Here is a 22,406-nt window from a genome sequence, read left to right as displayed (position 1 = left end):
CCGTAGTAGGCCCGACTTCCACAGATGATGCGCCTTCGTATTTCACGACTAACGTTGTTGTCAGCCGTTAGCAAGGATCCGAGGTAGACGAATTCCTCGACCACCTCGAAGGTATCCCCGTCTATCGTAACACTGCTTCCCAGGCGGGCCCTGTCGCGCTCGGTTCCGCCCACAAGCATGTACTTTGTCTTTGACGCATTCACCACCAGTCCAACTTTTGTTGCTTCACGTTTCAGGCGGGTGTACAGTTCTGCCACCTTTGCAAATGTTCGGCCGACAATGTCCATGTCATCCGCGAAGCAAATAAATTGACTGGATCTGTTGAAAATCGTACCCCGGCTGTTACACCCGGCTCTCCGCATGACACCTTCTAGCGCAATGTTGAACAACAGGCACGAAAGTCCATCACCTTGTCTTAGTCCCCGGCGCGATTCGAACGAACTGGAGTGTTCGCCCGAAATCTTCACACAATTTTGCACACCATCCACCGTTGCTTTGATCAGTCTGGTAAGCTTCCCAGGGAAGCTGTTCTCGTCCATAATTTTCCATAGCTCTACGCGGTCTATACTGTCGTATGCCGCCTTGAAATCAACGAACAGATGGTGCGTTGGGACCTGGTATTCACGGCATTTTTGAAGGATTTGCCGTACAGTAAAGATCTGGTCCGTTGTCGAGCGGCCGTCAACGAAGCCGGCTTGATAACTTCCCACGAACTCGTTCACTAATGGTGACAGACGACGGAAGATGATCTGGGATATCACTTTGTAGGCGGCATTAAGGATGGTGATCGCTCGAAAGTTCTCACACTCCAGTTTGTCGCCTTTCTTGTAGATGGGGCATATAACCCCTTCCTTCCACTCCTCCGGTAGCTGTTCGGTTTCCCAGATTCTGACTATCAGTTTGTGCAGGCAAGTGGCCAGCTTTTCCGGGCCCATCTTGATGAGCTCAGCTCCGATACCATCCTTACCAGCTGCTTTATTGGTCTTTAGCTGTTGAATGGCATCCTTAACTTCCCTCAAGGTGGGGGCTGGTTGGCGCTGCACATTTAGATGCACTTTTATTGCATCTGACGTCGATTGTCAACCGTTTGACGGCTAGAATGCGTTGCAGTTATCTAACGGCATTCGTTAACTGAAAAGTAAACATTTTGCTATAGCAAAATATAAAATCGATTAGGGGAAGTCGATAAATACTGTTACGCCAATATTTTTTTAAGCGCGAGTTTTGTTCATTTTAGGGTCTTTTCGAATTACTAACTAACTAACTCACAAAACTTACAAGAATTTTTCACAGTAAATATATTGTAGTTCCTGTTGAAAGCCGGACGTGAGCTCGGGCGCAGTCGTATTTTCGCCCCCAGTATCAAGTTTATTAACGAAATCTCAAAATACGGTTTTGAAGTGTTTTTATTTCAACATTTTTTCAAAAATCCAATCTTTTTCAAAAATCCCAAAAATGAGGAATTTTCCTATAGATCTATAGGCGTTCAATCTCACCGTCTCACAGTTTTTTTTTATATGGAGTGTGAGAAAATAACCGACTTCCTCCTTTCCATTGCCTTCAAAGCCCTTACCTTCAAAGTACTTTTTAAAATCGGAATAGGGTAAAATGCCCAATAGTGGACCCCCTAGTAGCGGAATTTTGCTCTTCCTGTCATACACACAAAAAACAAAAATGGTTTTATAGAGAATTATCAAGAGAATTATACACTTTTCACCTAGATGGTGCTTCATTTTCTTGAAAATTAAAACGAAATTGGTTCCAGTCAAAGTTTTTCTTTCTGTTTGAAAGTTATTTCCTCTTCTTTTCAATGTAATCTTAAAAGTACACGCATCCAGCATAAAAAATGTTAAACTGTCAAATCAAAAGTCAATCAACCTTGAGCGAAACAGAGAAAGGAAAAAAAATCTACTCAGATCTGGGGCACCACGTAACAACAAGTGGTAAAAATATTGAATATAATAATAATTTACAAACATATTTTATGATTACCGATTTCATCTTTATATGGCCCACATTTAGAAATTGATACATATTTATTCCGTATTGTGAAAAGATCGCACATACACAATATATTTATACCTGCATGGATATTTTCCCATAATGATATTGACTATTTTTTGACCATTAACGTATTGGAAACGCACATAGTGCCTCTCACTGTCATCAACAGCAGCTCTCGACTCTCGTCTCTCTCCTCTCCCTTCAAAAGTGTGGAGGCGACAAAACAAAAACAATTCAGTAAATTTATAATTTTGTTCGGTAGTGCTATATGTAGCTGAATTTTGCACAGTGTTTAGTGTTTTTAATTATAGTTACGAATTCCGGCAAGTTCCTGAAAAAAAACACCAGAAACCACGGAAGTGCTATACCATACTAACCCGCCAATAAATAATTCATTAGCGGGTTAGTATGGTATAGCGGGTATAGCACTTCCTTGGTTTCTGGTGTTTTCTTCCCAGGAAACGATTATTATTTTTAGGCTGAAAAAAAATCGCTTTCACATGACACCGAAGTGAACTTCCGAAGCGCTGATCTTGCGGTATCGACAGGTAAGTTTTTTTTAACTAGAACTTAAAAAATGTCGGTGGCAGGTGCTTACTTATCATAATCAAACGGCACCCCGCTTTGGCCCGAAAATGGGCGCTGCTGTTTTATTGATAATCGAAGCAAACCATTGTAGGTACCATTCGAGATACTTATGCGAATTCATCTGTTACTTTTCCTACAGGTAATTTGCGGGTTTCGGCATTTCGAACGGACAGGAAATCCATAGCGCAGTGTTTACAGATCCCTACGATGCGCACCACGGCAAATGGCAGGATTATTTCAAAGTGGCCACCTCCACGGCGTTACAAATCGTTGAAGAAAATGATGAAATAAAAAGCATGAATAAATAAAAATGATTAAATTTAATTTGGAAAGAAAAGTTGAATGGAGGGTTTGCGGGTGGGAGGTTTTTTGGGCAAATGAAATGTTTTTTGAACAAAAATATTCTACTTTTTTTTTCACAGAGTAACCATTTTGATTTGACATTTCCACAATTTGCTTTGAATGTTCAAACTTTTAATTTCAGGGTGGTATGCGGCTGTCAAAACCATGGTTGTTGCAAAAGTTGGCGTACTTTTAATTTGAGCATACGCAACTCTCTACGAAAAAGAACCAATGCAACTTTTCATTTTAACCAATGTTTTTCTTAATTTTAATAATGATTTTTCTTTCTGTGTACGGCTTAGAAATTTTCAAAATATAAACTCTGCTTGATATCTAACAACAAGCTCTGCATCCCCTCTTCACGATACATACATTAAACACCCAAATACGAGACGTTATTCGTTGAAATTAAGATTTTAAAGTCTAGCTAAGTTCGCCCTATAGTAGACCCTCTGGGGGTCCATAATAGGAAATTGCTTCCCTATAGTCGACACTTCATTTGATTTTCATGTTTCGTTTCGGGACGTTCTTCTTCCCTATTATGGACCCCCCAAAATATTCCTATAATGGACACTCTCGTGTTTATTTTTTATAAAATTGTAAAAAATCATCTAATTTAACTTTCCATAGCATTTCCAACGCATGTAATCAAATCATAGGACTGTAAGGTAGGTTCTCCCGGTAGAATTTCATAGCAAAATGTTGACATTGTGCAGTAATATTGCAAAAATGGCTGGAGGGTCCACTATTGGTTGGGGGTCCACTATTGGTCACTTTACCCTATCATGCAATTATCATTAAGTTGGGATGAAAGTACGACCCTTTTATTTAAACGTTTCGACCCTTTCATACAAACGTAAATAAAGAGATCCAAAAACTGCAAAGCTTATTAAGAAAACCTTGTGCATAATTTATTAATGAAAATGTGATTAACATGGTTATACAACAAAGCCACATATCGTCCATTTTGGATGCCACGTGCTTTTTACGGTAATTTTTCAAGAGCAAGAGCTGAGAGAGCCATGAAGCGCATAAGGGCGAAACACTGGTAGATCATTTGCTTACTTATGCTGAACAATCCACTTTATTGTTAACACTGTACACACATTGTAACGTCAGATTTGGGTTTTTGGAAATGGGAATAGGAAAGCATGTGGTGAATTAAAGGACATCACGATTCAGAATCCCCACCACACATTTATCTATAATTAGTACAATGAATATGAAAAATAGTGAATGTTAACAACAATAAAAATTAGCGGCAAAGGCATAAAAAACTCTTGGCAACCCGTGCAAGCAGTGCTCTCTATCGCCTAAGAATATTATCTCTCACCAGCTGGGGCCATGGCCCCCCCTAGACCGGGACTCTAGTTACGCCTATGCCGATTGTATATACAGATCCAAAATAAAGGTAATAAAGGAAAGGTAGCCTTTAAGGTAGCCTCACACCTCGGGAATTTGGTCCGCGGTTTTTTTCCCCATGTATTTTTACATATGCGATGTTTTCGGGATTTGAGCACGGAAATTAAAAATCCCGGTCCCATTTAAAATGCACGTTTACGGATGACGTGTTGCGCATTCTTCTCCCGACGGTCCACAGAGTTTTCAATGATGGCCTCCGCATATGTGCCCCAATCGATTTGCTTCGTGAGGTCATATGAGAGGTCGATAGAAACAGATTGATTACGTTCATTGGAAATTGAGACTTCGATCGGCAAATGGGGATCTTGGACCACCTTCCAAGTACAGTCCAACGATAATGAGCTCGAACAAATGGAAAGATCTAGACGGCTATCTCTTCGATAGTGCCGCTATCGTCGTCGACGCGCGCTTGCAGGCGTAGTCGACGTGATTTTTAAAGATCAACTTATCGTCGAGCATCACTCCCAATTGTTTCAGAGATCTCTTGGAGGTGATGTCGCAGCCGCCGACTCAAATGGTCGCCTCTTGAATCGATTTCCGGTTGTTAACGACTATCATCTCCGTTTTATTATGTGCCAGCTGGAGCTTCTTGCTGCGCAACCATTCCTCCACTAAACTGATCGAATAGGCTGCAGCCAATGCGACCTCCTCGATAGATTCTCCGTACACGGTCATGGTTTGAAACTATCTTAAGGTCTACAAGGGTCAGATGGACCCTTGGCTATTCCCCTAGACACTGGTCTAGCCACGGTGTCCACTGGGGTGGGCTCTACAACAGCCTCTTTCGTGCGATAGTTTATTGATTTACAGGGTCGTTCATAAAGTGTTAGGTTCCTGGTAGAGACTGACTTCCCGTTTGGTTATTTGGGCAATAAATTAACAATTTGAATTACAGAAAACAAGCAGAACAACAAAACGGCATGGAATGTAATATTTTAGAATCTTAAAACTAATCAATTTGGCTCAGACAAGAAAACATTTTAAATATTTATTCAATGAACTTTTGTGTTGGATTTTGAGAGCATTTTGTGTGAAATGTGTTTAGTGTGAGAACAAATTATAATACTAATGACACACTGGTGGTATTCGTACCATGGTACAAGTTATACTACAGGCGTGTCACCTTGTACCATGCTGGTACAACGTGGAAAACCATGGTACAATATGTACTAGGGTACATAACCGTGGTATACCACGGTCCTTGTACCATCAGTGTGTCTTTAGTATTAGATCTTACTTGAGCTTTATTCTGTACAACCTTTTATCTTCACACATTTTCTCGTTGCGGCCGTTCGATGGTCACACGTTGGTCGACATACAGCAAAACAGCAGGGGTGAACAAACGACGATGGCGATGCCCGCAGTACTGCGGTTATAGGCTGGATGATTCGTGGATGTTGTCCTCGCTTTACCGTGCCATGGAGGCACACAAACTTCGTCCCGATTCACACAAGGGACCCACTAGTGACACTATGACCGTATTGTAGCGTTTGGTCAATGTTCCGTTGGTCCAGGGAGTGGTACCTTTTCGCGCGCACACTTTGCAATATGGTCTTGTCCGAGCGAGGAACACCGGAGCCGATGGTACCAGTCTTTACAGCACACCACCATGTGCTTTCACTTGTTCTAGGCACACTCTTCACCGTCAGCTAGGACCACTATACACCGGCACTGTTCTTCGCAATGATTTGCACCACGCTCGCTCGGACTTTTGTATGGTACGATTTTGGCCTAGCTGGCCTAACTCGGTTAGAAATAACGTTCACTTATGGACTTGATCACTTTGGTGTCTACTTTTCTTAACCGTCCGTGGTGCTGCCAAGCATTGGCCCGTACCTGGTTTCAACTTTTAGCGATTTTTAACTTTAGCTGATAAGTTTGAAACTTTTAACGAAATAGTCACTTTACTTCAGTTTGTAAGTTTCAAAATAGTTTTAGATACAAATCTCACAAACTACGGAACTACGAATTGCGGGAGAACGTGGCAAATTCGCGGGTGTCACTAACTGTTCGTCACTCCTCTGGACCGATCGATTACTTAAGAGAGCGATTCAATCCCGGCCTTGCCCTTTTATCCTCTTCTTGCCGCCCCAAATATAACGCCCATAGCCTGCCATTTCGTTATTCCGGTGTGCGTTACGGTGAATCGATGCGTTTCTCGTTGATTTTTATTAGTATAATATCTAGGGGTTTAGGTTGATGTTGCGTTTTCAAATTTTAGATTTAAAATCAATTAATTTTAGCTAGATTGCATGCAAAATCTGTACATTTTCAGCCCTAATTGCTTGTTTTCTTTTTTTTTTCATTGTATGAAAATATTCAAATGTAAATAGAGTAAATAATTATAATAAATAGTGTAAATAAATATTCGAATAAATAATGTAAATAGGAAATCCAATAAATAATGTATATAAATAATGTAAATAAGGTAAATAAATATTGTAAATAATGTAGATAAATAATGTAAATAAATATATATTTTTTTAACATTAACCAGGAGGTAAACAAACAACTAAATATAATATACAAACTTGGACTCAAACGTCATCTTTTAATTAATATAATTGTTTACACCCTACAGCTACTATATACAAAATAAATATCAGTCAAACATACAAATATGGACCACAGACATTTATTTTATATACAGACATTTAATAATAAATTAGTAGACGAACACGGAAACATATATTTACAATTTTTTTGGGTCTGAGCTAAATTATTTAAGAACCAAGGGGTTTTAATTGTAACCCTAAAATGGCGGGTTACAGGTTACGTCATCGGCGAATCCCACTAACTTGACTCCTGGTGGGAGCTTTAACCTCAGCATACCATCGCACATCACGTTCCACAGCAATGGACCCAAAATTGATCCCTGTGGGACACATGCCGTGATGGGGGCGCTAACCAAGCCTTCGTCTGTCTCGTAGATCACTCGATTCTGAAAGTAATTTCCCAGAATCTTGTACAGTCCTACCTGTACTCCAAGCTGAAGCAACGAGTTCGCGATATCCATCCAGCACGCACTGTTGAATGCATTCCGCACATTGAGGATGATGGCAAACAGCTCTAGGGTGTGCTCCAGCAAGCGTGGCGGTTTCAATACTACCATACGGAGGTCCAGCTTGGGGATCGGCGTTGAGTGTAAACTGCAACGTGCGGAAGCTAGAGAGTACTCATAGACTAATGTGCCTGAGAGTCATCAGCATATCGCACCGTATCTCGCGAAGCGGCATGTGTATTCGCGGGCATGATGCCTATCAAACTGGTGGTGGAGGAAGACGAGGAGTGCTACGCACTCAGGGGCACCGATAACGCTCGAAGGATTATCAATGCAGAAACGGTAGCCAAATGGCAGAGGGAGTGGGACAACTCGGGTAAGGAAAGGTTGACCCAGTCCCAAGTGTGTCGGCATGGATTAGCAGACCTCATGGATAACTAAACTTTGGCTTGACCCAGTTCTTGACAGGCCACGGATGCTTCAAGTGGTACCTACACAGGTTCGGAAACGCGGCTTCTCCCGCCTGTCCGCAATGCCCTTACGTGACAGAAACGGCTGAACACATCCTGTTCACATGCCCCCGGTTCGAAACGGAGAGGCGTGCAATGTTGGAAGCATGTGGAACGGACGCTACCACCGATACCATCGTTAGAAAAATGTGCCAGAACCCAGAACATTGGAGAGCGGTCGCAAGAGCAACGTCCAGGATAGCCGACATCCTACAACGAAGTTGGCGAATAGAGCAGCAGCAGGCAGCCTTTACGGATAGCGGATCATGAGTACTCCGCCGCGGAAGTCGTAAATAATATGTCGACAATGAATGGGAACGCCAGCGCCAGCTACCCCGCGTAGCCTCAGAACGTGACGAAACGGCCGGTTTCGGAGGAGCTCCCGCTTTCGGGGAACTTCTCGTTGGAGTAGGTTAGATCCGCCGTCGGAGACTATCCGAGTCGTTCCCGATCGCGACCGGGGCGGGAGCTCAATGGCTCAACGAATAAGGTGAGAGCTCAATGGCTCAAGGCAATCGAAACTCGGTTATCGGAGTAGGCTAGGCCCACCGCCGGGACCAGCTGAATAGATTGTGGCGTGCGAATGCACCGGCTCCGGGTCGTTGGGGCACCATTGAACCGGAAATTATGGCCCGATGCCCACGTAGCGTCTTTTCAACGCTGAGTGTACGCGGCATCAAAAAGACGCGGGTGTGCATCGGGAAAAAGCGGTAACGCAGCGTCGCCGCACCGATGCATTTGACCGCTGCGTGCACGTGGCGTTGAAAAAACGCTACGTGGGAATCGAGCCTATCTCCACCCGGAATCCTTGGATTGACCTCGGCACTCGTCCGGTCACCCATTGAGACGGGTCGTCGGTTTCGGGGGAGCTTCCGACGTCGGGGAACTCCCCGTCGGAGTAGGATTGATTCACCACCGGGACTATCCGAGTAGTTCGCGACCAAGGCGTGAGCTATATTGCTCATCGGTTAAGCAAGAAGCTAAAAGGCGCAGTGCATGGGAAATCGTAGTAGGCTAGGTCCACCGCCGGGGACCAGATGAGTAGATCGTGGCGCGCGACATCACCAGCTTCGGGTCGTCGGGGCAACGGTGGAAACTCTCGATCATCCCAATGTGAAACCATAAAAGTTAAACGTTTTAGAGTATTTCCACCCGCTTTGAATTCGATTCGACGATGTTGGATTGGGGCTCACTTTGTGGTTGTTTTCTAGGGTTTTTCGAGGGTCGCTACTTACTTACTTACTTATGGATCCTGTACACCTCCGGTGGTGCAAAGGGCCGACTTGAAAGATCTCCATCCTGAGCGATGCCCGGCTATCGCTTTAACCTGTTGCCAGGTTAGATTTCGGTCGACTTCTTTTATTTCTTTATTGAGGCTTCGCCGCCATGAGCCTCTGGGTCTGCCTCTGCTGCGATGTCCCGCTGGGTTCCAGTCTAATGCTTGCTTACAGATTTCGTTTCCGCCCCTACGTAGAGTGTGGCCGACCCAGCCCCACTTCCGATCCCTAATTTCTGTTGTTAGCGGCCTCTGATGACAACGACGATGGAGCTCGTTGTTCGAGATCCAATTGTGAGGCCACCAGGCCTGAATTATATACCGCAGGCATCTGTTAATGAACACCTGCAGCCGTTGAGTGTTCTCCACTGATACACACCATGTTTCGCTAGCGTATAACAGCACAGATTTCACGTTAGAGTTGAAAATTCGTATTTTGGTGCGTTCACTTATCTGCCTGTTTTTCCAGATATTTCTTAAACTCGCAAAGGCAGCCCTTGCTTTCTTGATCCGTGTGCCTATGTCGATCTTGGTACCGCCGTCTGACGCCATTTGGCTACCAAGATATTGGAAGCTTTCAACATTCTCCACTGGTTGCCCGGCTACTGTGAAACTGGAAGGAGTCACCGTGTTTACATCCAACGATTTGGTTTTGTTGACGTTGATGACTAAACCTGCCGAGAAGGAGCGATCGGCAAGGTCGTTGAGCTTACTCTGCATATCAGAGCGCCATTGCGCGAGTAGTGCAACGTCATCCGCCAATTCGAAGTAGTTTAGGTGCTCCATGGTTATAGGCTGCCATAAAAGCCTGCAGTATGGTTCACGGTGAATTGCATCTACCAGAATCTCATCGATTACGATGAGGAACAGTAACAGTCACACCAGCTACGACCCGGATAGGGTCGGACAGGACCCCATTGTGCAGCACTCTACACGAAAAGGCCTCGTACTGTGCTTCGATGAGGCCGATGATTTTCTCAGGAACCCCCTTGCGTCTCAGGGCGCTCCACATATTCTCGTGATTGAGACGGTCGAAAGCTTTTTCGTAGTCAATGAATAACAAGTAAAGGGACTCTTAGAATTCGTTGACCTGCTCCAAAATGATGCGAAGCGTGACAATATGGTCCACACAGGATCTTCCGGCACGGAATCCGGCCTGCTGTCGCCGGAGAGTCGCATCGATCTTCCCCTGAATCCGGGCTAGGATAACTTTGCATAGGACTTTGAGAACGGTGCACCGCAACATAATGCCTCGCCAGATATCGCATACAGTCAGGGCATCCCTTTTGGGAACCTTCACTAAGATACCCTGCATCCAGTCGACCGGGAAAGTTGCGGTGTCCCAGATATTATGAATTAAACGATGCAGTAGTTGCGCGGATGTCATGGGGTCAGCTTTGAGCATCTCGGCTGATATGCGGTCGACTCTTGGGGCGCTGGCTCTGTTTTATTCTCTTCCTCGTTGAGCCATTGAAAACAAAGGGAACCCCATTTCCAACCTCGGAGTCAGAGCTACCTTGATCGTCCAAAGGAAGAGACAAGTAGATGATGCCAGATACGACTGGAGAAGCGGCCTTCAACATTTCGGCGTAACTTCGCCGAGAACGCTGCTGAAGAGACCGCTTCTGGTGAATTCGCTGCTGTATGTACGTTGGGCAAGCTTCAAGAGCATGTGGAGGGCTTTTGTTACAATAGATACATTTCGGTGCCGTCTTGCGCGGCCCCTCCACATGCTTCACTCCGCATGATGCACAGTGAGGTTTATTGCAGGAGTACTGAGCGGTGTGGCCCAGCTGCTTGCAATTAACATCTTTAATATGAAACTCATGTAGAAGCAGAGGTGCTATTCCTGCAAATGAGCAAGCTCGGCCAGTTTGTTCTTGTTCTGAGGTATAGTGTTTAGGTCTCACAACTTGCAGAAGGAAACGCAATTCTCTCTGTATACATCCCAATTCTTCCCCTCTGCAGACATGATGTGTGGACATTGGAAGAGATAGATCAGAAAGCTGGATAAATTCTGCGTAAATTATTCGTATGTGAGGCAGTCGTTTTCAGCTAGCTATCAGTAACGCTTTCTTTCTTATCAAATACATCCTTTTAAAATACTTTATTGACATTTATTACTGGTGAAACCAAATGATGGTCCTTATCTAATGCAGACGGCTTTGATTCGTCCGCTGCCAATATCGTTTCTACTTGTGCTTATGACGATGGAATATTAATGTAATACATATACTAGCTCTCTTTCATAATTTCTCGTAACGTAACAGAAAACATAAATAGATTGTTATGATTTAAAAACAAACAAACAAAAAAAACTTTGTGGTTAGTAACAATGAGAATGCACCGGTTCATCTTAGAATTGGTTGTTAAACATACAAAATACACAATTAGACGCACAACAGCTCTATTCGTCCAGGCAAATCGTTTTGAGAATGACCTCCACAACGCTGTACGGATCACAATTGGAGCTCGGCCGACGGTCCTCAAAGTAGCCCTTGCCATCGTCAGCGACGCCACGCGGGATACGCACAGAGGCTCCACGGTTGGCAACGCCTGTCAAAAGTCATATTTAAAAATGGCTGCTCATTTATAAAATTGAAAAAAAATAAACATTTACCCGCATTGAAATCGTTGATCGAGCTGGTTTCGTGCTTTCCCGTTAGGCGGCGCTCGTTATCCTTTCCCTCACGTGGGTCATAGGCCCGAATGTGACGTTCGTGACATTTGGACAGCTTGGCAATGGCATTTTCGATTTCGGCGATGCCGCCATCCTCGCGCATGGCCTTCGTGGACACGTTGGTGTGTGCACCGGCACCATTCCAGTCGCCAACCATCGGTTTCGGATCCAGAGTAGCGACGATCTGAAGTTGTGGAATAGAGTGTTGTAGATCTGAACCTATGATAAAGAAAAACACAAACAAACTTACCCCGAACTCTTCGGCAATTCTGTGCAACAAGAAGCGCGACACCCACAGTTCGTCACCGATCGAGATACCTTCGCACGGTCCCACCTGGTATTCCCACTGGGCGGGCATGACTTCGGCGTTCGTACCGCAGATCTTGATTCCGGCATACAGACAGGCCCGGTAGTGCGCATCAACGATGTCCCGAGCGTAAACCTTGTTCGCGCCGACACCGCAGTAGTACGGTCCCTGTGGTCCGGGGAATCCATTCTTGGGCCATCCGAGCGGCCTGCCGTCGATGTCGAGCAGTGTGTACTCCTGTTCGATTCCGAACCACGGGTGCTGGTTGGCAACCTTATCGCACACCTCGCGGCACGTCTGGCGCTTGTTCGACTTCATTGGGGTGCCATCGAAGCGGTACGTTTCGCACATCACCAGAATGTTGTTGCCCGGGCGCATGGGATCCTTGAATATGGCCACCGGATGTAGGTAGACATCGGAGTTGTGTCCCTCGGCTTGGTAGCACGAGCTTCCGTCATAGTTCCAGATGGGAAGATCTGGGAAATAAAATTACCGAATCATGAGATTTTTTCTACGGATTTCATAGCAAGTAGTTTATAGAAATATGTAGAACATCAAATTGTGGATTTCAAAATGGATTTCATGCAAAATTATTTTAAATTTATTGCAAAAATATTGTTCCGTTTGGAAGTATTTAGTTATGCCTATATGATAATCTTGTTTTAAAACTCCCAACAATAAATTGTTGAGAGTATACAGCAACTGAAATGCTACATTCTTCATGGACCACCGATCACCTTCATACACACAGCAATTAGCTTTCAACGTCCGAATCAACGCGTGTAACAATCACGTGGTTCTATAATGTCCAAGAATCCCCATATACACGTGATAGCATAGTTCATGTAAAAAGAAGCAAACACGTATTATAGAATAATAATTGCCACCTAGTCATTTTATTGTATTTGTTGAGAACGGTGAAAAACACACTTCAAGTATTTATTATTTCATACCTTATCGTGCTTTCAATACGTTACTTCCGCACTTTCTTTTATCTAACATTCATCTAGCAATTTTAGTCGGTTCAAATCATACCTTACTTACAAAACCAGCAAAGGCGTATCAGAAAACCGTAAAGTTTACGTTTCAGAAGTTAACTAACAAGAAAATCTTTCGAAAAATTTCCTCTATTCGCTTTACTGATAAATATGATGCAATAGAAAAAATCCCGCTAAGCTCCCAATCTTGCAGGTGTGAAGGCACCAGGGATGGGAAAAATCTAAAATTTTAATTTAAAAAAATTTAAAATTTAAAAAATCGAGGGTGATCAAACTCACCCGCAATCTTACTTTTAAATTATCAAGTGATAAAAACTCGCCAGCGATTAAGAATCGTTTGAAAATCGTATCTTGATTTGAAGCATTTACCGTTACATTTTGAACTATTTTTCCTTACTACCATCAAACCATAACGCCAAATAGAAGATATAACGGGACTGTTGACAATTAGCTGATATTAGTAAAGATTAATGTTTGAATGAAAATTCTATCGTTTGAGTGCAACATTTGAAAAGTTGCCGGCGACAACTCGCCTACTGTTTTCACGTGAAAAGTTTTCACATGAAAATTGCAATCATTATCGTTTGATGATGATTCAGCACAACACTGGAAGGCACAAATCTCAATTAATGCTGAGCGGGCCGCTAATAAACGTGCTAGTGGCAAGTCAAGACAATTCGAATCATGTTGTGAGTAATACGCACCATGCTATCTGAATGTCTCCGAATATTATTATTTTTCTGCCAACCCGTACTCTTGAGACAATACTGAAAAGCACATCGTTTAAAAGGTACATAGTTGATTTGTGCTTTTATTGTTAAGCACCTTAAGGGGCTTCTTCAGAATGATTCAGGGTTTAACAGTGAACTCTGTTGAATCTCTATAAACTAAGAATACACAAACCTAACAGTAAGCTATACCAAAACACCAGAATGGGATTATAGATATTTTTTTTTACTCTTGTAGAATTACTCTTTTTTTTCTTTTTGAGGCTCTCCGTCTATCACTACCGAAGGCCAAACTGTTTTGTTTTATTTCTTTCATTTTTCTTTTTCGTTTTTTTAGATCATCTTTTATTCTTACTCCTCCGTCTATTTCCAACGGAGAGCAGTTCTCATTTTTTTGCATCGCATTTATTTTTAGTATTTCTATCGTTTCTATTTGTTCTCCTCCTTCCTCTTTTGCAAAAAAAAATACCACTGCATGGCTAGCTTCTAACTGCGCCATGTCACGGCCGAGCGAATATCCTTAAGACATCCGTCGAATATCTGAATTATCATGGGCTGTGTACTCACAAGTATGTTCTGACAGAACGAGTAGCTCTAGTGATACATATGCGATGTACCTAATATTCGGATTAGTATCGTCTCTTTCTTCGTTTCGTTCTGTCAATCGCTTTATATTCGTGTGGTAATGGGCGCCTACTATTCGAACGCCGATTGCTTCGCCGATTGATTTCGTATCTTCGATTATTATTTTAACGCAAACCTCTACTACGGGCTACGAAATGGTGAGTTGACATCCGGGAAGGAGCGCCTAACATAGCTAGTTCCAATACTCACGCTTCCACGGGTCTTACGATGACAATTGACCGCCAGTTAAGGGTTGCGTACTTAGCTGGTAGTGTAGCCTGGGCACTGTTGTCCTTCTGACATCAGCTAGAGTGAAATGGTGCGTCCTGCGAGGTCTGCCTAGGATGTGGTGGGGTTCGACAGTGGGCTCTGTTGAACTTCTATAAAAAGCTGCATGTGTCCCCAAGCAGGCCCTATCAAAGCGACCGAGTGCCGCTCAAAGCGCACTAGCCTGGTGATGGGTGGGACTTTAAACAAACTTGACCCGACTGATCGAGTGTCTGTTCACCAAGGAAGTGCGGCTCCAACAACGTCTGTTCTGGCATCCAGCGGCTGAGTATGAAATGCTATTCCCCGGAAGATATACCTAAGATGGCAGCCTCATCCCGGTTTACGAGGTTTACTCTGGTTTACGAGGCCAACACGCTCCCCGGCATCGCGGAGGTGGCTTCCTACTAAGCGCTCAGACACACTCTGCGCTTATGAAGTGGGAACCTATTAGTGAAAGGATAATATTTGCCAGATTTAAAACACGGGTCCGAAACCTTACTGTAATCCAATATTATGCGCCAACCGATGCTGCCGTTCTGCAAGACAAAGAGAACTTCCACAGTCAACTCAATGCCGCCGTAGATAGTATTCCGAAGGGTGATATCAAGATCTGTTTGGGCGATTTCAATGCGAAGGTCGGATCCGACAACTCGAACAATGAGCGCCTTATGGGACGCCATGGTCTCGGATAAATGAGCGAAAACGGAGAACTGTTCGCAGAATTTTGTGGTAATAACGACATGGTGATCGGTGAATCGCTCTTCCCTCATCGACCGGTTCACAAGGTCACGTGGGTCTCCCGTGACGGCTTTACAGAAAATCAAATCGACCACATCTGCATCAGCCGAAAATGGAAACGGAGCCTTCTTGATGTACGAAATAAACGTAGTGCCGATTTCGCTTCTGATCATCACCTCCTCATCGGCGAAATACGCCTGCTCATTGCGCGGATTCGTCGGCAGGAGGAGAGAGTTGGACGACGGTTCAGCACACGCTGACTGGACAATGCCACGGTCCTTCTATGAAGAACTGGAGACGCATGCTGCAGATATTCCGGAAGGTGGCAGCGTGGAAGACCAATGGACCGCCATCAAGAATGCCTCCATCGCCACCAGCGAGAACAATCTGGGCAAACTGCGCACGCAGAGAAAACAATGGATCACCGATGAGACCTGGAGAAAGATAGAGAAGCGAAGAGAAGCCAAAGCCAGAGCGATCAAAAACCAGTGGAGCCAAAATCTTAGCCCGTCAACGATACTCGGCTCTTGAGAAGGAAGTATCAGCCGGGATGCTCGAAGCTGACCCCATGACATCCGCTCAACTACTGCATCGATTAATTCGTAACACTGCAACATTCCCGGTCGACTGGATGCAAGGTATCTTAGTGAAGGTTCCCAAAAAGGATGCCCTGACTGTATGCGATATCTGGCGAGGCATTATGTTGCGGTGCACCGTTCTCAAAGTCCTATGCAAAGTTATCCTAGCCCGGATTCAGGGGAAGATCGATGCGACTCTCCGGCGGCAGCAGGCCGGATTCCGTGCCGGAAGATCCTGTGTGGACCATATTGTCACGCTTCGCATCATTCTGGAGCAGGTCAACGAATTCCAAGAGTCCCTTTACTTGGTATTCATTGACTACGAAAAAGCTTTCGACCGTCTCAATCACGAAAATCTGTGGGGCGCCCTGAGACGCAAGGGGGTTCCTGAGAAAATCATCGGCCTCATCGAAGCACAGTACGAGGCCTTTTCGTGTAGAGTGCTGCACAATGGGGTCCTGTCCGACCCTAACCGGGTCGTAGCTGGTGTGAGGCAAGGATGTATTCTATCATCGTTACTGTTCCTCATCGTAATCGATGAGATTCTGGTAGATGCGATTGACCGTGAACCAAATCGCGGGCTGTTATGGCAGCCTATAACCATGGAGCACCTAAACGACTTCGAATTGGCTGATGACGTTGCACTCCTCGCGCAACGGCGCTCTGATATGCAGAGTAAGCTCAACGAGCTTGCCGAGCGCTCCTCTTCAGCAAGTTTAGTCATCAACGTCAACAAAACCAAATCGTTGGATGTAAACACGGTGACCCCTTCCAGTTTCACAGTAGCCGGACAACCAGTGGAGAATGTTGAAAACTTCCAATATCTTGGTAGTCAAATGGCGTCAGACGGCGGTACCAAGATCGACATAGGCGCACGGATCAAGAAAGCAAGGGCTGCCTTTGCAAGTTTAAGAAATATCTGGAAAAACAGGCAGATAAGTGAACGCACCAAAATACGAATTTTCAACTCTAACGTGAAATCTGTGCTGTTGTACGCTAGCGAAACATGGTGTGTATCAGTGGAGAACACTCAACGGCTGCAGGTGTTCATTAACAGATGCCTGCGGTATATAATTCGGGCCTGGTGGCCTCACAACTGGATCTCAAACAACGAGCTCCATCGCCGTTGTCACCAGAGGCCGATAGCAATAGAAATTCGGGGTCGGAAGTGGGGCTGGGTCGGCCACACTCTACGTAGGGGCGGAAATGAAATCTGTAAACAAGTATTAGACTGGAACCCAGCGGGACAACGCAGCAGAGGCAGACCCAGAGGCTCATGTCGGTGAAGCCTCAATAAAGAAATAAAAGAAGTCGACCGAAATCTAACCTGGCAACAGGTTAAAGCGATAGCCGGGCAACGCTCAGGATGCAGATCTTTCAAGTCGGTCCTTTGCACCACCGGAGGTGTACAGGATCCATAAGTAAAGTAAGATCCGACGTGTAACACGTGTCAATACCGAAGCTCCATCCCTGCTAGAGATTCAAACAGTCATCCAAAGCAGCGGTTCTCAACCTTTTCCTTGGGAGGTACCCCTTCGAACTTTTGCATTAATTGAGGTACCCCCTCTCGAAATTAGGCTTCCAAACCTCTTGAAAGAATAATTTCGAGCCCTTTGAAAGGAGGAAGCTCTTTTCAGCTTTTGAATCCCTTTAAAGTAGGCTTTTGAGCCTCTTGTAGAAAGGCTTCCGAGCCTCTTGAAGGCGGTTTTCGAGCCACTTAAAAAGAGTCTTCCTTTGCATCTTAAAAGGACGCTTCCAAGCCTCTTGAATTAAGAATTCCGAGCCTCTTGAAAGGAGGCTTCCGAGCCTCTTAAAAGGAGGCTTCCGAACCTCTTGAAAAGAGGCTTTTGAGCCTCTTGAAAGGAGGATTTTGAGCCTCTAGAAAAGGAGGCTTTTGAGCCTCTTGAAAGGAGGATTTTGAGCCTCTAGAAAAGGAGGCTTTTGAGCCTCTTGAAAGGATGATTTCAAGCCTTGGAGGCTTCCGAGCCTCTTGAAAATAGGCTTCCGAGCCTCTTGAAAGGACGCTTCCGAGCCTCTTAGAAGGAGGCTTTTGAGCCTCTTGAAAGGATGCTTTCAAGCCTCTTGAAAGGAGGCTTCCAAGCCTCTTGAAAAGGAGCCTTCCGAGCCTCTTGGAAAGAGGCTTTTGACCCTCTTGGAAGGAGGCTTTTGAGCCTCTTGAAAGGAGGCTTCTGAGCCTGGAAGGAGGTTTTTGAGCCTCTTGAAAGGAGGCTTCTGAGCCTCTTGAAAAGAGGCTTCCGAGCCTCTTGAAAGGAGGCTTTTGAGCCTCTATAAAAGGAGGCTTTTAAACCTTTAGAAAAGAAGGCTTTTGAGCCTCTTGAAAGGAGTCTTCCGAGCATCTTGAATTTAGGCTTCCAAGCCTCTTGAGAGGAGGCTTCCGAGCCTCTTTGAAAGAGGCTTTTCAGCCATTTGAAAGGATGTTTCTGAGCCTCTTGAAAAATGGCTTCCGAGTCTCCTAAAAGGAGGCTTCCGAGCCTCTTAAAAGGAGGCTTACGACCCTCTTGAAAGAAGGCAACTTATCCACTTGAAAGGAGGAGGCTTCCGAGCCTCTTGAAAGGAGGCCTCCGAGCTGCTTGGGAGAAGGCTTCCGAGATCTTTTATTCCGCAGCTTTTCATACATTGTACTGGTTGTGGAAGGCAGAATTCAATTGGAATTTGTTGATCGCATTGCATATTATGGTCAATATAATTTTTTTAAATAAAAATACACAATTATCAACACTGTATCAATGAGTTTCGATTGGAATTGTACTACGTCCGCCATTACGCGTTTTTGTCCGAGGTACCCCCTAGGGCCAGCGAAGGTACCCCCAGGGGTACATGTACCCCAGGTTGAGAACCGCTGCCAAAGCATTAAATCGAACAAAGCCCCAGGGGTCGATCGCATATCAGCCGAGATGCTCAAAGCTGACCCCATGATATCCGCTCTGCGATAATTATTGAACTCCCACTTTTGAGTTCAATTCTCCAAATGCGACAGACCCTTAGTGAAGGTGCCTAAAAAGGGTGACCTCACATTGTGCGATAACTGGCGAGGCATTATGTTGCTGTGTATCGTACTCAAAGTCCTATGTGAGACAAGGATGTATCCTATCACCGCTACTGTTCCTCATCGTAATCGACGAGATTATGGAAGGTGCGGTTGACTGCGAACCAAACCGCGGGCTGCTATGGCAGCCTATAACCACGGAACACTTAAACGACTTTGAATTGACGGATAGCGGCGCTAATATGCAGAGTAAGTTCAACGACCTTGCCGAGCGCTTTTCTTCGGCAGGTTCAGTCATAAACGTTAACAAAACCAAATCGTTTGATGTCAACACGGCGACCCCCCTTCCAGCTTTTTTGTTCTAAGTTTTTTTTTGTCTTTATTTGAGAGGTTTTCAGCCCTAGGCTGAAAAAATTTTTTTAGTCAAAAATAACAATCTTTGACGGACGGGAAGGTCAATCCGTTAAAAAAATCAGGTTGCCACTGATTTCAACATTCAAACAGTGGAAACTTGACGGTTCTAGCAATATAGACTTGACTGTTCTGCTGGAATTGGAAATGAACGGAAACAATAAGTATTCCTCAAATGTTGTCAAGGTCAAGTTCCAGGCCAAGTTCCAGTTGGAATGTAGTGCTATGGAAGAAAAAGCTTGCGATGCACTTACAAGACTGATTCACCGAAACCGATTGCTAAACTGTTAGCAAGTTTTCAAAAGTAAATATTATCATACATAAATATTGTAACACGCTGGAGTCGGTTTTTACTCAAATAAAAGACATAAAAGACTCAAAATATGACTGAATAAACCGTGTTAATAAAAAAATTCGAGTGAAAAAATCGCATAAAAAGCGATCCCTGTAAAAATAACCGCGTAGACTTCAGCGTTGACTCTTCCTTGATGGAATGGTCCAAGTAAATTGAAAATTCATCGAGAAACGGCGAGAAACGATATTGTCGGGCCGGCACCAAACCGGACCGCGCGATTGAGCACTCGCGCTGCGACGCGAGACGCGACAATTTGAAATATTTCATTAGTAGTGCGCATCATGCACGCATGGATGTACTATCATGCGCACTAATCAGAAATGAGTTGCGACGTCTGATAACTGCAGATATTTCATTTTATTGAAAACAAATTTTCAATTTTCTACTATACACGGAATATTAACGATCAAAGTCTATCATATTTTCGTGGCGTTTTTCGATTTTTTGCAATCGTAAAGTGTACCCCAATATAGAAAAGACAGACGTAGTTCTACGTCAAAAACGACAAGGGACAACTATGCTTGGCACGGCAGTACACTCGGTACACAAAAAAAACGTGATGGAGGGTCTAAAAATCTCAAAAATTAGCGGACGTCTTAACTGAATTACCACTAAGCGAAATCTGCCATGGCTTAATTATCGTATTCTCTTTCCATATTATGAACATCAATGCAAGCCGCTCGGAATTGATAGGGTAAAATGCCCAATAGTGGACCCCCTAGTAGCGGAATTTTGCTCTTTCTGTCATAAGGAGTAAAAATTTTCAACATATTAATTCTGCTTGGCATCTAATACCAAGTTATGCATCCCCTCTTTCCGGTACATACATAAAACACTCAAATACACGACGTTATTCGTTGGAATTAACATTTTAAAGAGTGAATGAATTCGCCCTATAGTAGACCCCTGGGGGTCCATAATAGGAATTTGTTTCCCTATAGTCGACACTACATTTGATTTCAATGTTCCGTTTCGGGACGTTCTTCTTCTCTATTATGGATCCTCCCAAATATTCATATAATGGACACTCTCGTGTTTATTTTTTTATAGAATTGTAAAAAATCATCTAAATAATAATCTAAATAAAAATAATAATGCAAAAATGGTTGGAGGGTCCACTATTGGTTGGGGGTTCACTATTGGGCACTTTACCCTACATTGGATAAAAGAAGGACCATGGTAAAAGCTGCCTTTGTTGCAACTAGCGAAATCGATGCCCCTGCTCTTCTAGCCGAATATTTCCTCAACAACTCCTATGACACAGACATTTCCTTCATCTCGCACCTCGTAGCAGTTGTTATATTTAGCAATAAGGCTTATAGTTTCGCGCTTCAACGATGCATTTATTTTTTTTTAATTTGGTTGGGGTGCTTCTAGATTTGCTAACCAGTTAAGGCTGAGGACGTAAGGTAGGATGGAAAACAATAGATAAGTTTTAGATTTTTTAAGCAAGGTAAATGTGCGTCTATAATTATGTACACTCAAAATAATTTTCACTTAGAAGCTACTTGAAAACATATGCAGATATTTTCCATGTAGTTTCGTGTGTAAAAGTTAAATGATTCACTAGTGATGGAACTCATTATTCTTAATTCACTAGAAAATAAAGTAAAATTTAAGTGAATTTTCGTTTGGCCATGTACTTAAATTCTAAGTGAAACTTCGTTATTTTTTTTTACTATCCTGCTTTCCACGCTCGGTAATGACGGCTTGTCGGTGTGTAAAATCAATCGGTCACTGTACTTTTTGACACTAGCTGGAGGAAAACTCACTGTCGAAAAGGCCTTTTTTCCCTTCCCCTCACCCAGGAACGCCAGTGAGCTTTCCTCCAGCTAGTGTCAAAAAGTACAGAGATCGATTGATTTTTACACACCGACAAGCCGCCATTACCGAGCGTGGAAAGCTGGATAGCATCCCTGTAGTTGATATCCGTCCACTAGAAGCGGACGAGTGCAAAAAAGGAGTAGAAAATTAATTCACACTCGAAATATTTTTTACAAAACGTTCTCGTAATGCTTCTGAAAAATGTTTCATTAGCGATTGTTGATAAACATACATTTCGCTCTGAGAACCCCACTCATATATTTTTCATAGATTCATTTTGAGTAGAATTCACTAGAAGAGTATATAGATATTATTTTCTATGTTTTCTAATGAATTCCACTACATTTCTTATTAGGATGCACTTGTGATTTGAGTAAGTTTTATTTGATTCCTGTAAGGTCGATGAAAGTTTCGATTTTTAAAGTCTACATGACTTTTTATTGAAGTGGAATTGAAGTGACAATTATTTTGAGTGTATTATTATGTATGAAAAGATATGGAGTTTTTATGCCAGTTTGAGAAAGGATTTTTATGACTACCTGAAGCTCGCGTTCACCCGCCAAACTTCATTAGGAAAAAAGTCAGATTGAGGCAGATGTAACATCGAAAAAGGCCTTCTTGTACGTGAACGTTTCTGTACCTAGAAAACTATATCTGCAATGTGAAGCTTTAATCTACCCTTGAAATTTATTACCAAAACAAACATCCCAACAAACATTGGGAGCTGAATAAGGCCTTATTTCG

The 22,406-nt window shown here is 43.7% G+C and overlaps 1 protein-coding gene and 1 long non-coding RNA gene across 4 annotated transcripts in view; one reads left to right on the top strand and one right to left on the bottom strand.

The window, feature by feature from the left end:
- Positions 1 to 2,419: 2,419 nt before the first annotated feature.
- Positions 2,420 to 2,875, top strand: LOC134205015 (uncharacterized). Its single transcript, XR_009978039.1, has 2 exons — positions 2,420 to 2,552; positions 2,732 to 2,875. It is a non-coding gene; the product is annotated as an uncharacterized LOC134205015 (long non-coding RNA).
- An 8,370-nt stretch (positions 2,876 to 11,245) lies between these two features.
- Positions 11,246 to 22,406, bottom strand: part of LOC134204252 (glutamine synthetase 2 cytoplasmic) — a 68,072-nt gene continuing 56,911 nt past the window's right edge. For all 3 annotated transcript variants that reach the window (XM_062679090.1, XM_062679076.1, XM_062679082.1), the window contains exons 3-5: positions 12,073 to 12,605; positions 11,763 to 12,006; positions 11,246 to 11,698 (exon numbers count right to left, since the gene is read on the bottom strand). In XM_062679090.1, the coding sequence (XP_062535074.1) occupies positions 11,550 to 11,698; positions 11,763 to 12,006; positions 12,073 to 12,605 (926 nt within the window). In that variant the 3' untranslated portion in view covers positions 11,246 to 11,549. The remainder of the gene's footprint in view (positions 11,699 to 11,762; positions 12,007 to 12,072; positions 12,606 to 22,406) is intronic.

Source organism: Armigeres subalbatus, chromosome 1 (assembly GCF_024139115.2).
Source record: "Armigeres subalbatus isolate Guangzhou_Male chromosome 1, GZ_Asu_2, whole genome shotgun sequence".
Taxonomy (NCBI): domain Eukaryota; kingdom Metazoa; phylum Arthropoda; class Insecta; order Diptera; family Culicidae; genus Armigeres; species Armigeres subalbatus.
Note: the sequence above shows the minus strand (reverse complement) of the source record. Positions and strands in the feature narration are given on the sequence as shown.